This window comes from Alosa sapidissima, chromosome 11 (assembly GCF_018492685.1).
Source record: "Alosa sapidissima isolate fAloSap1 chromosome 11, fAloSap1.pri, whole genome shotgun sequence".
NCBI lineage: Eukaryota > Metazoa > Chordata > Actinopteri > Clupeiformes > Clupeidae > Alosa > Alosa sapidissima.
The window spans coordinates 8,038,129-8,053,841 of NC_055967.1; the positions used below are offsets into that span (position 1 = coordinate 8,038,129).

At 46.6% G+C, this 15,713-nt stretch overlaps 1 protein-coding gene across 1 annotated transcript in view; it reads left to right on the forward strand.

The window, feature by feature from the left end:
* Positions 1 to 15,713, forward strand: part of pik3c2a (phosphatidylinositol-4-phosphate 3-kinase, catalytic subunit type 2 alpha) — a 39,042-nt gene that overhangs the window by 7,401 nt on the left and 15,928 nt on the right. The window contains exons 3-11 of the mRNA XM_042108952.1: positions 5,488 to 5,588; positions 6,485 to 6,651; positions 10,478 to 10,598; positions 12,338 to 12,449; positions 13,637 to 13,716; positions 13,828 to 13,891; positions 14,628 to 14,774; positions 15,106 to 15,139; positions 15,311 to 15,527. Of these exons, the coding sequence (XP_041964886.1) occupies positions 5,488 to 5,588; positions 6,485 to 6,651; positions 10,478 to 10,598; positions 12,338 to 12,449; positions 13,637 to 13,716; positions 13,828 to 13,891; positions 14,628 to 14,774; positions 15,106 to 15,139; positions 15,311 to 15,527 (1,043 nt within the window). The remainder of the gene's footprint in view (positions 1 to 5,487; positions 5,589 to 6,484; positions 6,652 to 10,477; positions 10,599 to 12,337; positions 12,450 to 13,636; positions 13,717 to 13,827; positions 13,892 to 14,627; positions 14,775 to 15,105; positions 15,140 to 15,310; positions 15,528 to 15,713) is intronic.

The window sequence follows — 15,713 nt, forward strand, 5'->3', positions numbered from 1 at the left end:
TTTATGTCATTATTTCAAAGTGGTGTCAAATCAGTGTTTCATAGTTTGAAAAATTTGTGTCTATTAGTCAGACACTGAAGATGAAGGGTAGAAATCAGGCAGGACGTCATTTCACTTAGTCAGGGCTGAAATGACACCTCATAAAGAATTCCCTGGGCTTTGCCAAAATAGCTGTGTGTTTTATTTTCATAATGAAACACTACTACAGTAGACGACTAAATCCACTCTACTTTCTGAACCAGACCTGAGACCTTTACAAATCTTCCTCTCATTTCCTTAATGACTGACTAGCTTCACATTCTTGATCCAAGAAAAAGTTTGGTAATGCAACCCTGTTCTGCTGCAAGTCTGTTAAAGTGTTGTTTTTTAGGAATGTTCGAGTTTTTGTCCATTTGTGGAAGTTTTGGTCCGTGTAGAGTCCATTCTCCCATGCCAACCTGGCACAATAAAGCACCGATTTTTGAAGTCTTATTTCCTCTTGAAGAGAACAAAGGGGACTCCATTATTTCAAACCTCCACCATTTTATCTGACGTTTGCCTTTGACTGGCCTGTGTTTGAGTTAGAAAGAGGATTTCCTCAGCACAATCTGAATTAGTAAGACTACTCAGTCCTGTGTGTGTGTAATGTGTGTGTGTGTGTGTGTGTGTGTGTGTGTGTGTGTCTTCCCAGAAAGTCTGCTTCCTGCCTCATTGTGTAGCTTGGTGTCTCAACTGGACAATCGACCGCTGTCACACATTTCCCACAGAAAGCAGGGGACTGCCTGTTCGGGTTGGCCCTCCTTCTAGAGTTTTCTATGGTGGCTGGGAGCTCTAGCAGCATAGTATGAAGCTACTATATAGGCAACTTCCCGTAACTGATGAGCTTCTTTGAAATGGTCATGGATTGTTTTGGTCCATGGCTTTGTATGTCCAGTTTTATTTAATGGCCTCTCTGTGACTGTGATTTAGATAAGGTCAAATGTAGCCTAACAGCATGCACTCATTTATAAATCTGAGGCTGCCTTATGTTGGGTCATCTGTGCTGTTTTATGTGCCACGGAGTTAAATCATTTTCCAGGACGCTCAGTCTTCTGAGTTATTTTTCTGTGTTTTCTGTTACAATGAGGACATACAGGACATGGAACAAAAACAGGTTCAGACCATACGAGATCATACGATAAACCTGGAGCCCCTCACAGTCACCTGAGCAGTTACACACACACGAGAGAGAGAGAGAGAGAGAGAGAGAGAGAGAGACTTTCCCCTGGAGGTGTAGAATTGTTCAAAAACTGATATGCTACCTCAGTGTCCTTGGCTGACCCAGTCACACAGCTCCGGGCTGACGCTTATCACCAGTCTGTGGCATGACTTGAAAGTAGAAAGTCTTCTGTGTGTTTAAGATGCTGGAGGAAAGGAGAGCGATTTCAAGGGAATTTGAAAGCTAGGCTATTTCTGCATACAGATTTATGGGAAGGGGGAATGTGTATTTTACGGGGGGCAGCCGTGGCCCACTGGTTAGCACTCTAGACTTGTAACCGGAGGGTTGCCGGTTCGAGCCCCGACCAGTGGGCCGCGGCTGAAGTGCCCTTGAGCAAGGCACCTAACTCCTCACTGCTCCCCGAGCGCCGCCGTTGTAGCAGGCAGCTCACTGCGCCGTGATTACTGTGTGCTTCACCTCACTGTGTGTTCACTGTGTGCTGTTTGTGTTTCACTAATTCACCGATTGGGTTAAATGCAGAGACCAAATTTCCCCTCACGGGATCAAAAAAGTATATAATATACTTATACTTATACTTGCCTCTCCTCTGTCTCTGAGGTGTAGGCCTAGTCCATGTGGCCCTGGAAAAAAAGTGTTGTCGGAGTTTGTTGTGTGTGTGTGTGTGTTGTCTGAGGGTGAAGTGCAGGCCTGAGCTGCTCCCTCTGTCCTGCATTGTCTCATCTGATACGCCGGTCAGTCAGTTCCGCCTGCTCTTCGTTGTCATGGCAGCCTTGTATCCTAGCAGGCCTTATGTCTCGCTACCGCGCTAGCATCAGGTTACGCCTGCAGTGGGGTCACCTGATACCCCAACGTCATGGAGACACTTTCCTCAAGTTTGTGTGTGTGTGTGTGTGTGTGTGTGTGTGTGTGTGTGTGTGTGTGAGAGATATGTGCCTGTGTAGACATGCAAACATGTGAGTGTATGAGGGTGTATGTGAGGTGTATGCGAGATGCACTTGTAGGTCATCCTTGTGTGTGTGTGTCTGTTCCTGTGCCTGTTTGTGTGTGTGTGTGTGTGTGTGTGTGAGTGAGTGAGCGTGTCTGTCTTTGTTTATTTGTATCTTGGTTGATGTATGTCTGTGTGTGTGGTTATCTGGCTGTGTCAGTTTTGTCACCGTGGCCAGGATTAGCTGTGTAAAATAGGCCCGCTGTTGACAGAGCGTCATGCATCAACGGCTGAAAGTCACGGCTAATGTTTCAGCTGCTCCTCTGCTCTCTGATAAAGAGGAAGAGAGAGTGTGAGGGATCTCTCTGTCCAAGCAGAAAATGTCAGATTTCCGACACCACAAATAAAGTACAACTAACTAACTTCACTTAACTTATATACATCTGCAAACACAAGTCACTCATGCTGCTAGTCAATAGTGAGGGGAACTGCTTTTTCCTTAATGACTAGAAGCCCTTTTAGTCCATTAGTTGTAACCTTAGTGCCAACTCTAACCTCTGTCCAAATCCTCGCCCAAACCTATACTCTATGCCCCTTTTCTAAAGCTGACACTATGAGGCTGGAAACTGTGATAATTTGTCTGAGCACCGTTTGCCAGTGAATGAGGTGTCGGACAATTATGCCTTGTAATTGTAAAAGGCAATGTGCCTGAACTTGAACCCTGTAATATGCCTGAACTTGAATCCCAGAAGTCGTTAGCATGCAGACTAAATACATGACATCAGTGCATTCCTCAGTAGGCCTGAAGACTACTGTAACTGAGGAGTCATCATGGTGCCAGTGTGTGTGCCTGTGTGTGCCTGTGTGTGCCTGTGTGTGCCTGTGTGTGCCTGTGTGTGACTGTGTGTGCCTGTGTGTGACTGTGTGTCTGTGACTGTCGGTCTGTGTTTGTCTATGGGTGTGTCAGTAACTGTTTGTCAATATGTGTATGCTTGTCTGTCTTTGTATGTGTGTCTTTATATCTGTGACTGACTGTGTGTCTGTCTAGGTATGTATCAATGTGTATGAGAAGGAGGGACTGCTATTTCACCATCTTTTCAGGTTCCACATATAATGTAAAACACCACTGGCTTTTGACTTCAACAGTGTAGTTCAGTAGTGAGACACCCTTGATGATATTCAAACACAGCTCTTCAGCCATTGGCTTCCTTCCCTATGCCCCTCTGTAGTTCCCATTATTGATGAGGTTTCTGTGGGGTAGCTGGCTGGGATGTGACGTGCTTTGGCCCACAACTTCATATGCCCACAGGCACGACTTCCTCTGTCCCATTTTAGTAGCAGCATTCAAGTAATGCAAGTTACAGCATTAACACATGTAACTTTTAGGTGCTTGAACACTGCCCAGACAATGTCTAACAAACCTTAACATTAGACTGTTCAGGAAGCCAACTTTCTGATGAATAATGACCGTAGAAACATGTTAAACTCATTGAACCCCATCCAAAAGAGCCCAACAAATGCACACAAACGGCACACACTGACCCAACTCTTGGTGTTTGTTAGTGTTTGTTGGCATTTTTGGGGGGCTGGGGTGCAAGCACCTTAAGAAGTAGCCTAAACAGTTTGGAGGTTGCACATTTATGTCATCATTTCTTTGGTCAAGCAGTCATTTTGAATTCAAGCATCTCAGCATAATGATAGCAAGCCAGTTTGCCATGAACATGAACTGATATGATTCTTAAGAGGCACGTGAACAGGTAGGCGGTAATTGTTCTTTTATGGCCCAGAGCCACTCTGTAAAGGGCGAGGTATTAGACCTACTTCTGGATTGCTCTTTCAAATGACAACAACAGTGTTCAAGATTGTGATTACGCAAATAGCAGCACATTGTTGCACACAGTGGAGCATAGGTCGAGGCCCTCTGTGATCTGCGGACTGCACGCTCTTCTTCTTGGCCTCCAGCCAGCGGGCTCTCGGGCGCTCAGCTTCTGTTGTTGTCGTAGAGAATGCAGTTTTATGTAGGGCAGCCGCGAGCGCGCTGGAAAGGAGAAGCGGATGAATAATTTCTGAATGTGGCGAGTCACATGACGAGTCACATGACCGCTCCTCTCCGCTTCTCTGCGCGCACTCTTACCCCACCGTCTGGGTCTGTGTCGTGTGAGGAAGTCAGACACGACAGGCTTTCTCATGAGTGTGTGCGTGTGTGCGTGTGTGCGTGTGTGCGCGTGTGCGCGTGCGTGCGCGCGTGCGTGCGCGCGTGCGTGTGTGCGTGTGTGTGTGTGTGTGTGTGTGTGTGTGTGTGCTTGTGCCTGAGTGTGTGTGCTTGTGCCTGAGTGTTTGAGCATACTGTAATTGTGCCGTGGTAGTCCTGCACAAAGGCATGCCTACTGCCAACTTACCAGACCTGCATGCCCACTCCAGACTTCTGCTGCCAGTTTTGGGTTTGAGTCATCGCCGTGTAAATACCACTACGCCTGCTGCGTGACTTGTGTTGTTTACCAAAGCTAAAGTAAACAAGAGCTGCACCAGGGCAGGGAGGCTCATGAAGGGCCCAGATGGTAGCTGGTTCTGGAGCGAATCCAGACCTGATCTGGCACGGAGCTGCACCGGGTCAGGGTCGGATCCATTACAGTAGCAGCTGATTATGGGATCTGGGCTTTGATTTAATTCTGCAGAGAGCTAGTTATTCTCTCTGAGTGTCTGGTTGGTAATATGAGGGTTTGAGGATGTCAGCTAGGGTGAAATCATAGTGAATGCAGAAGAACTGATGATTCATTTCAGTAGTTTTTTTTCTGATCTCACTTTCTCTCTCTCTCTCTCTCACACACACGCACACACACACGCGCACACACATGCTTTCATTAAAGATACAGACACAGACAGACACAGGAAGACCCACAGACAGACAGACATGCAAAGAGAAGTTGATGTCATTTGCACCTTTGCAGATCTCATGACTGATTCTGTGCAAAATGTTCCTCAAAAGTAGATGAAGGAAACATTTCACTGGCTTACACAAAATAACAGTCTTTCCCAACTCCCAGCCTCAGACACCGTTTTCCTCCTCAGGAAGCTCTGACATTCCCGACATTCCGATCATTCCCCCTCCTGTCTAGGAGGAGCCGCAAGATCCCCGCCTCAGACTCCGCACCCCAGTGCCGATGTCATCATCGGAGGCATCAGCATGACTCCGCACTTCCCTGACAATTTCCCGAAAGGAGGCGAAAGTCGTTTCCTACTAACAGGAAGCCTAAGTGGAACAAGCAGTGTCCAGTCAGCTCCTCTTCACTGTTCTCTGTAAACTCACTCGTGTGTGTGTGTGTGTGTGTGTGTGTGTCTCTCTGTCTCTGTCTCTGTCTTTCAGCTCAATAAGGGAAGTACAAAAGTGCTCACCAAGTACCCCACCCTTCTGGACAAGGAGGCCCAGAACCTAGAAGTTGTAGCCTTCTGTGAAGACATTGCAATGTAAGCTATTTTGTGGTGTCTGTGTGTGATTGAGAGTGTGTTTAGCTCAAGACCTGTTCAGAAACCACAATTGTATTAAATGAAAAGGCACAGTTAATTAAAAGGAACAGTCAATCTTCTAAGATTTCTATATCAAAGGGGTAGGCAGCTTTTGCTGGTTGAGCAATGCATAACATCTCTGTTAGCTACATGTTAACTACATGTCTTGTGTCTATGTTCATGCCTGTGCATGCATGTGAGCTTTCTCGGACATGGGCATGCATGTGAGCTTTCTCGGACATGGGCATGCATGCTAGTGAGTCTTTTTTGCTTTTAAGATGTCAGTGAATGCATGTCCTATATGTGTGCATGTTTGCTTAATGTGTCTGTGTGATCAAGTTTGTGTTTACCCTTATGTGCTATGTCAGAGATTACGCTGTTCTTTAGTCGTGTGAGCCTGTGCATGTTTGTGCATGTAAAGCAAGGGAGTGCATGCATAGACTTTTCCCTATGTGTTCTGTTTCTGTGAGTCAGCTTTCTTAGTGCCTTGTTTGGGTGGGGCCTTCTTTACATACCTCCCCCATTTAGAAGCAGACTGTCGAGCGGCACAGTAACATGGGCCATGTTGCCCCCTACCTTCATGTATGTGGACACCACTGGTGACCCAAATGAACAGAGATAGAGCATGTTTTTAAATTAAAATGATTAGAAGATTCATTCACATTTATTTTTTTGGTCACCGTGTACAATTAAAAGCACAGGAAATGAACAGAGTGGCAGTTGTATGAATTGTGTACATTATTTTGCCGTCAGTGGCTCTATCACGTAATTCCAATATGGCTGGGAATATGGCTACGTAGTGCTGTAGGTCATAGCTTCTGTTCCTGTATTCATATGATTTTATGTCCTAATCTTAGACTGAGGTCCAAGTTCGTGCACAGTGACCTCTCGACGAACCCCGGCTACGTCTTGAGCCCGGTGATTCCACAGAGGGGCACAGGTGGAGACAACAACAGCAGCAGCAGCGTGAAGGTTTCCATAGAGATCTCGGACTCCCAGCAGCCCGTCACCTTCACCTGTGATGGTAAGACCGCATCTATCACTCCATTCAACCAAATGCAGCAAATTTACCCTCGATTGGGAATATGGTGTTGGATGTTCCGACCATAAGATTGGAGTTTGGCGAGGCAGGTATGTGTTCTAATGTTGGAATGAGCTGCAGAAGTATTAGAAGCTGCCGCTCTTCATCTCTACAGCCATTTGATTCTGATTCAGTTTTTGGTGCGTTGAGTTGGGTTGGGTTGGGTGTGTTATAGTTGTTGATTGTTTTTGTGGTTGTTGTGTGCTGCCCTTCTTGGCCCGAGATCACTCGCAAAAGAGATGCAAATCTCTAAGTGATTTTCCATGGTCAAATCAGGGTACCAAACCAAACATCATCTTTACCTTAGATCTAAAACAAGACCTTGGATATGTAATTGGAACCCACTAACTCCAGACAGCATGGCTGCCACCAGCCAGAACAGAATTGTTTCTGATATTCCTCAGATTTGCACTAGAGACCAGCATCAAAGCTTTCGTGTGAACACTGGGAGCTTGGTTGGTGTGTGTGTCGGCAGGTTGTTCTTTGGGAAGTATGCCCACTTTCCCTCTGTGTGTATGCAACGGCACAGTGTGCAGTCTGTACTTCAGCCCTCTGCCTTCTGTTCCCACTCTGAGTGTTTGTTTGTGTGTGTTGTGTATGTTGTGTGTGTTGTATGTGTGTGTGTGTGTACGAGAGAGCCATCTTCCTCAAGTCCTCTCATTGGCTGACCCTGTTGCCCATTCCTGCAGCGCTGAGGAGGCCGGTCTGGTGAGCGGCCGGTGGGTCTGGCTCGGGGTGCTCTCCAGGCGGCCTGGTTTTGGGGCACTGTGGGCCCCCTTTTCATGTCAGGCCGCTAACCTCGGTTCCTTCCTGGCAACGAATCAAGACTACAAGGCTTTTGTATGGAGGAATTCAGCTGGCTGGCCCACAGCTTGGTGGATGCCTTTGTCCTCGGCTGTCCCTCTGAGCACATACTGAGTTGCTGTGAGTGTGTGTGTGTGTTTGCACGAGAGAGAGAGAGCGTGCACGAGAGAGAGAGAGAGAAAGAAACCGCATGTAAGAGTGTGTGTGTTTGTGTTTGTATGTGTGTGTGAGGGATAACATTTCTGTGGATGTGTGAGAGGGCATCAAAGAGAAAGAATGTTTTTGGGAGAGTGTGAGTATATGTTTGTTTTTGTGGATAAAGGTGTATGCAAGTCAGTAGAGACACACACAGAGCTGCAGAAAGTAGTGTGTGTGTATGAGAGGAAGCATGTGTGATGTGAGGTGTGCTTACTGAGGGCCTGCATAGAGGTGCATGCAGACGTGGATGTGTGTGGGTCAGACCCGAGGCCTAAGCTGCCATGGTGCCACGCTGCCCCTGCACTGCCCTTGTGTCTGGGCAGTGGTCAGCCATGATGGTCTCGCTCGCTCGCGTCTCCTCTCCTACTCCCCCCTCTGTGAGACGCTGACCCAGTTAGTGCTGAGATGCTGAGACTTCGCCACAGGGACGGAGTGAGGTTTAGGATCAGCGCTATGGAACAATGGCCCTCAGTCCTCCGTGGAGTGACCCAGAGAAAGAACCCCTGGAGTGGCTTTCTCTCCCCTGGGCTGGCGGAGCCGTCCAGCCTGTATCTCACGCCCCCCAGTGGGCCGAGAGCCCAGTGCACTCTGGGAAGGGAACTGAGAAGTGGGCAGACCGGATGAGCCTGTGGCAGAACCCACCTGGTTTACACAGTGGCGTAGACTGGCAACTGCGCTGACTAGACACAAAATGGCGCCTGGGTTTGTTTAATTAGAGATTAATGCTAAGCTCCAGTGTGGCTGGTTGGTCATTCCTCGGATTCCACAGCAGGTTGTGTGAGAAAGCAGAGGCTGGGGTTAACCTCAGTCAGGTGTAGAAAGCTGGGATCATTTTTTCCTGCGTCTCACTCTCTCTGATGACTTGAATTGTGTTGCATCTCCACAGCAGTTCACCGGATTGTGTTGTTCAGTGTTGTGTTGTTTTGATTTTTACTCTACTCCAGGCCTAAACAGTTGAGCTCCAGAACCACCACGGCCCGCTAGTCAGCCGATTGGACGTGAGGTTTTGCTCACCCGCATCAGTAGTGTGTGAGTGTGTGTGTGTGTGTGTGTGTGTGTGTGTACAGTGCTTGTTTAGTGCTCCAGTTAGCGTTCCTGACAAAGATCATTGCTTTGAGTGGTTTAATTTGTGACTGTAGACTCCCCTCCGAGCTCCCCTCCCACTCCCTAGTGTGCTGTTCTTGCATTCCAGAGCCATGTGGGTTGCCCCTGGCGACGGGGCAGGCCCTCTGGCTGCTCCAGCTCCCCCTCACGATGTGCCATTCTCTGGCACTTTAGCGCCGGTCCCCGCAGGCCTCCACGCAGACCACCCCAAAGAGCCCGTAGAGTGAGGAGGCAGCGCCCCTCTCAGGCCCTGCAGTGGGCGAGAAGAATGAATGTGTGCACAGCAAGCCTCTAGCTGGATCTCTCCTCCTTTCCCAGAGACACGCTATCTGTTTGTTCTTTATGTTTTACTTTTTTCTCTCCGTCATGTGTACGTATATACATACATTGGCCTATTAATGCACACACACACACACACACACACAGACACGCACACACATGCAGAGAGAGACTCGCACAACACACACCATCTATCTGACTAGAATGTTCCGCTTCTGATTCAGAGATCCAGAGGCCCATTCCAGTACTCTGTGTGTGTGTGTGTGTGTGTGTGTGTGTGTGTGTGTCTGGAGCCTTGGGTGGTGATGCGTGGGTCTGTGGGCTGGCACGGAGAGCGGAGACCAACACAGCGAGAGCGAGAGCAGAGCCACATGGCAGGAATGAGAGGGAGGGGGCTGACCGTTTTTTGGGCACGCACTCTCTTTATCTCCCCTCTGCTGGAACGGAGGGAGGGACGCTAATGCACGCTAATGCTAGCTATGCCTTGGCTCAGCCGGCCTCCTACCCCACCCCTACTAGAAACCCACTAACGCCCTCCTTAGCTGACCTGCGAGAAAGTTGACGAGGTCAGCCTTTCCCTTGTTCCCCCTCCACTCTGCTTGTGAAACCAGAGCAGCCCTTGAAAGACGTTATTAAAACATTTCTTTTTGTGTTTCCTGCTATCAACGAACAGGTCAAGAAGTATTCAAACAAACTCCGGTGCTTGTGTGTATTCTGGCATCGTGCGCGTAGAACTGGGGGAGTCCGGGTGGAATGTGTTGCATAGTAGAGAAGCCGGGTGGGGGTGGGGGGGGGGGGGGGGGGGTGATTGAATCCAATAATTCTAAGTGGTGGAGTCAAGATTCCAAAACCAACAGTGAGCGAGAGGGGGGGTTGGGGTTGTGGGGGGGGGGGGGGCATGTCAGGCCTGTCAATCAAGTGACATGAAGGGGAATCAGTGGAGCCAGAACACATCGGAAACGAGGGGTCTCCCTATACAATATATACATCATATATACAGTATATTATTATTATTATTATTATTATTATTATTATGAAAAGGAACTTTATTGGCAAGAAGTTCAGCAAAAGAAAGAAAGCAAACAGCAGATCTGTCAAATTGAACCTGTTTTATTACTGGGTGGTTTATAGTGTTTATAGGAACTAGTTAGTTGTTTAGGCAATAGTTGGACATTAAGTCTTGAACCCCCACAGGACCAGGACACCCTACATCATGTGATAGTTGTCCCCTGGATTAGCAGCTTCTCTAGCTGACCGCTAGAATACTTTAGTAAGCCTTACTGGCTCCTTCTGAAATAGTGCGCTCCCCAACCTGTTTGTTTGGTCTCTTGAGTGGGCTCTCTTTCTCCCTCTAACTCTGTGTCCCCTCGCTGTTGGGCTGTAGTGAGCTCTCCTGTGGAGCTGCTGATCATGCAGGCTCTCTGCTGGGTCCACGACGACCTCAACCAGGTGGACATCAGCAGTTACGTGCTCAAGGTCTGCGGTCAGGAAGAAGTTCTGCAGAAGTAAGTTCACATCGTCTTCTTTCTTTCTTTCTTTCTTTCTTTCTTTCTTTCTTTCTTTCTTTCTTTCTTTCTTTCTTTCTTTCTTTCTCTCTCTCTCTCTCTCTCTCTCTCTCTCTCTCTCTCTCTCTCTCTCTTTCTCCTCTTTCCCTCGCTGAGTCAGTCTTTTTCTCCTGTCACGTCCCCCTTTAGCTTACACTATTGGTGATAATGACACAGTTTTATGTCTGTGGTCTCTCAGGGACATTCCTTCTTGGAGCAGAGTTAAATGATGTTTACCATCAAATGCCCAGACAAACACACAACACGGCGGCTCTCAATATTATATTCTTTGCCTGTGGTCTCCGTTACACTGAACAGTTAATCAGTTCTTTGTTTTTTCAGTACCTTACTCATTACATCTCTCAAGTTTCTGAGGCACTAAATCCTGCCTTGGTAATGACAGCTAACTGAGTCTGATGGCTTAGCAGAGGAAGAGAGATTACTGCCAACATTCCCCAAACACAAACACAGAGTGACTAGAGCGTAACTCTGTTTTGGGAAATGTTTGACTGTAATTGTTTTAGGGAAATGTTTTCTTTACACCCAATAAATATAGGCACAGGAGAGTGAAGGGCGGGAATGACCTTGACTTAATGCATTGCGCAGAACCGTGTGTGTGTGTTTGTGTGTGTTTGTGTGTGTTTGTGTGTGTGTGTGTGTGTGTGTGTGTGTGTGTGTGTGTGTGTGTGTGTGTGTGTGTGTGTGTGTGTGTGTGTGTGATCCTGCATGTTCTAAGACTGTTGTCAGAGACTGTAATTCCCTGATTTCTTCACATGTGTTTGTTTGTGGTGCTTTGGTTTGCATCCATGTCTGTTTGTCTTTAAGACTAAAGCCCTTTGCTGACATTCAGAATGTGTCTCATTGCATTGTACATTTTTTATTGTCATCTATTTTTAGTGTCTTTAGTTAATGAATTGTAACAGCACAATGAAAACTCTACACTTGAGTCCCACTAAATCTAGTATTGCAAACATTACTAGAGCCAGATGTACTGCACAGCAGTAAATAATAAGACTGCCACTCAATCCTTAAAGTTCTCAGCAGAACATAAATCACACCTCTCAATTTCTCTCCATCCTGAATCTCCTTGTATGTGTATTTGAATGTGTTTTTTTGTGCGTGTGTGCGTGTGTGCGTGTGTGCGTGTGTGCGTGTGTGTGTGTGTGTGTGTGTGTGTGTGCGCGCGCGTGTGTGTGTGTGCGCGCGCATGGCCCCTGATGACTAAAAGCGTCTATTCCTTATCATCTTATTAGAGCTGCATGCACACGTAGTTGCATGTTTCCTGGTGTCCCAATGTCCTGGAAATCATTGACCAAAAGTTGTTTGGGGGGACAAAAGCCCAGAAAAAATACCTTTGACAAAAACCTGTATGGCCCACTGCACTAGCACGACGGTGGTCATCATTTACTGACTGGGTTAATTTGGTAGTTGAGGGAACATCACTACAACTGTAAATGTTTTTGTGAATGTTTTTTTTATACTGAAAGTATAATTCTGACTACAGTTATGTCTTGCTGCCAAAACTAATATTTATTTCCGTTTATAACTATAACAATGTCAGTGATGACGTAATCTCTAAAGATAACGCTGTGTTCCATTTCAAGCAGTAGCAGGTTTAGAATCAGAACAAGTCCCATAGCTAATGGTAGTAGAGGGAGTGAGTGTTGACCTTTAACCCTGAGCGAGGCCTTTGTCCACAGCAAGCACAGCCTGGGCAGCCATGAGTACGTGCAGAATTGCAGGAAGTGGGAAGCCGAGATAAAACTCCAGCTGCTGCCTCAGATCACCATGAGCCGAGACCTGGCCCGCACGGTACGTACACACACATAAACAAACCTACTCGGATAATTTTTATTTTTTATTTTAAATCACATCCCATAGGGGTGTCCCAAACCACAAAGGAAACCATTTCCAGAAATATTCTTGAATCCATACACCTGGGTGGCCGTCCCAAGTAAAGCCTATGTATAGGAAACGTCAACCACACATATATACACTCCCCCTGTCATTCTGTCATAAACAGGAACATTTTAGGAGGTAGCCTGAGCTCTCATTCATCGTATTGCCAATGTCATTATTTTAAAATGTGAATAGTGGTAGACTCAGTGCAATAGGTATCATTTGGGCTCAGGCCCCTCAGAGCTCACAGAGCAGGGCCACAGAATTAGCAGTGTTAGACTCAGTTATTTACAGTAGGTGCTATGCTTTTACCTGGAGGTCAATAGCAGTAAATGTGTTTTGGTAATTGAAAGCACACACACACACACACACACACACACACACACACACACACACACACACACACACACACACACACACACACACACACACACACACACACACACACACACACACACACACACACATACACATACAGAAACACACACACTCTCAGACACACATACAAACACAGTCATATCCTTTCTCAAGGGAAGCTCATCTTAGCAGCGGTTATTCATGATGTGTTGTCATGAATCATCAGTGCCCTGAAGCTGCAGTTGTCAGACAGGTTTGTGCTGAGGAGGTTGGGTAAACAACAGGGTTGATTGTAAGGCTGTAAACTGCTCATCATGAAGAAAATAAAAACCTTTATTTTTCACTTTATTTTTCCTTTTCATGTTGGAAATTGAGAATACCCTTATTAGCCCTTATTTTTAATAAACAAAACTCTAGACAACAACATAGTCGGGTATTGCACTAAAAGCATTATGATAATGTAAGGGAGTTGCATAGGAGCAGTCGGGTTCAGTTTGTCATAACAGGCCAGCTGTGGGTAGGTCTGCCTCCTTAAGACAAGCACAGGGGAAAGTGCAATCTGCAGTACTTCAACCAGTGTTGAGTAAGAGTAACCAAACATCCCCAGTGCAACACAATCCTGTCCTCCCCCATAGCCTATTATCAGTTTGTGGAATTCCCCAAACGCTCCCATATGAGAGCATTTTGTTGTTGATAATTATTTCACGGGGATGTCAACATATTGTGTTGTCGTTGGTCTGCAGGCAGAGGATGATACATCCACCATTGACCTGGAGAAGTACATGGGCAATGTGGACCGGCCATTCAAAGAGACCATTACTCGGTGAGAGCCAGACGTCCAGACTTTTAGACTTTTTAGATTTGCCCGTAAAATCCCAAACCTGTCAGTCTCTCTTGCTCTATTCACACTCATCTATTTCCTGTATAATGACAGACAGGGCCTGGCAGACTACCTGGAGGGCTACCACAATCAAGTCAACATCTTCCTTCAGAATGAGGTCAGTGTTGCTCATCCTCTGAACACTAGGACACACATGGCCTATGCAGATTACACAATTGATTTTGTCTTCCACGATGGTCTTTTACGATTGACCATGTCAGACTAGGGGATCAGAGAACCCCAAATTCTTGCCTGCGTCTTGGTCGGGAGATTGGCCACATAACAAGATCATGTAGCCTATCTATCGTAGCCTATCGTAGACTTTTCATATTCGGGCACGACACTGGAAATTTGTCGGCTACAACAAAATCCTGGCAAAATCAGGCTGAAATTGTTAATCTGCATAGACCACAAGACACTCACACCTCTGCTTATTTCTTGATGCTTTGTCTGTATGTGAGAAATAAGATGTGTTTATGATGTTTATATGTATGTGTGTGTATTATGTGTGAGATGTTTCACTCTGTCTCCATTGAAAATTAACCTATTAACCTTTATTAAGTCTATAAACTCTTTTAGGTTGTTTGTAGTTTAATATCTTTTCACTTTATATTGAATGTTTCCTTTAGTTTTATTTTGAAATACAGGCAACCAGATTTAAGCACATGTATTCATTTTCTTCTAAAATAAGCCAGAGATTAGCACCAAAGCGTGTAGTTCAATGAACAAACCTTGTTCTCGGTACCTAGTTGCAACTGGTCCAGGTCGAGTGTGAGTGAATTTGGGTATGGGGAAATGGGTTATGACAGAGGGCACATTACATGATGTTCTCTCTCTCACCTCTGTGTCTGCAGAACACGCAATACAAGGCGGTGGAGAGGGTGGTGCAGTCTGTAAAGAACCTGTGCTGCTCTCTGGACGAGGTGGAGACGCCGGCCATCACCGAGGCGGTGAAACGGCTCAAGCGGGCCGTGAACATGCCCCACACACGGTCACCTGAGGTGAGCAGAGGTCACCTGCCCTTACAGGATTCCTGTGGTTTTAGTCGCGATTCAAAGGTGTTTTATGACTTGGCTATGAGTCGACCACACACCTCATGTGTCCAGGCAAGACTAACCGTGTGTCAGAGACTGATGTGAAGGCACGTCAGCGCCCACGTTGTGGTTTCAATCAGAGCAGGACACACTACAAATGCCTCCACTTTCACACTCCCGTTTAATTCTTGTGCAAAAATGTGTCCTCTTCAAATCCTCATTATGTAAGCAGAGTGTGGGTTGTGTACTGAACCAGAAATTTGAGAAAGCTGCTGTTGTTTTTTTACCCCCTTCACAGAATGGCTCTAAATCCTCTGGTAGCTCGGGCGATGGTGAGTTGAAAGGAAACCGATGCATAAACAGAAGCCCTGCCAGCAGCCTCTCTGCTGTCAAAAACTTTATTTATTTTTTTTTAAAACATGATGAATGTGCACTTCAGAGTGTTTGTGTCTCATTTACACGATGTCTGCCCTGTTGCCCCCCCCCCCCCCCCCTTGCCTCAGGCGCTCGTGGTCCTGTGGAGGAGAGTATGGACATCCTCTCGGACGCCATCTACCAGCTGGTCAAGCTCTACCTGCGCTACTTCTGCCCCCCCTCTCTGACCCCCAACACGGACGCCCACAATGGCCGGCGGGACAGCTGCGAGGCCTCTGGTACCACTGAGCACCTCAAGTTCACTGTGTTTGCAGTTCACGGTGTCCCGGCCGCCTGGGTCAGCAGGTAGGCAGTAGAGCTCCCTCTGCTGGTGGGGAGGCTGTTGTTTGCTAGTTGGGCATGTTGAATGTATACTTGTTATTCATTTTCCCAAAAATGGAAAGAACAGCCTATTAATAAAAATGTTTTTTTTTTTTTTTTTTTTTTTTTTTTTTTTATTCCACACAATGTGAAATCCATGCCGTGTTTTTG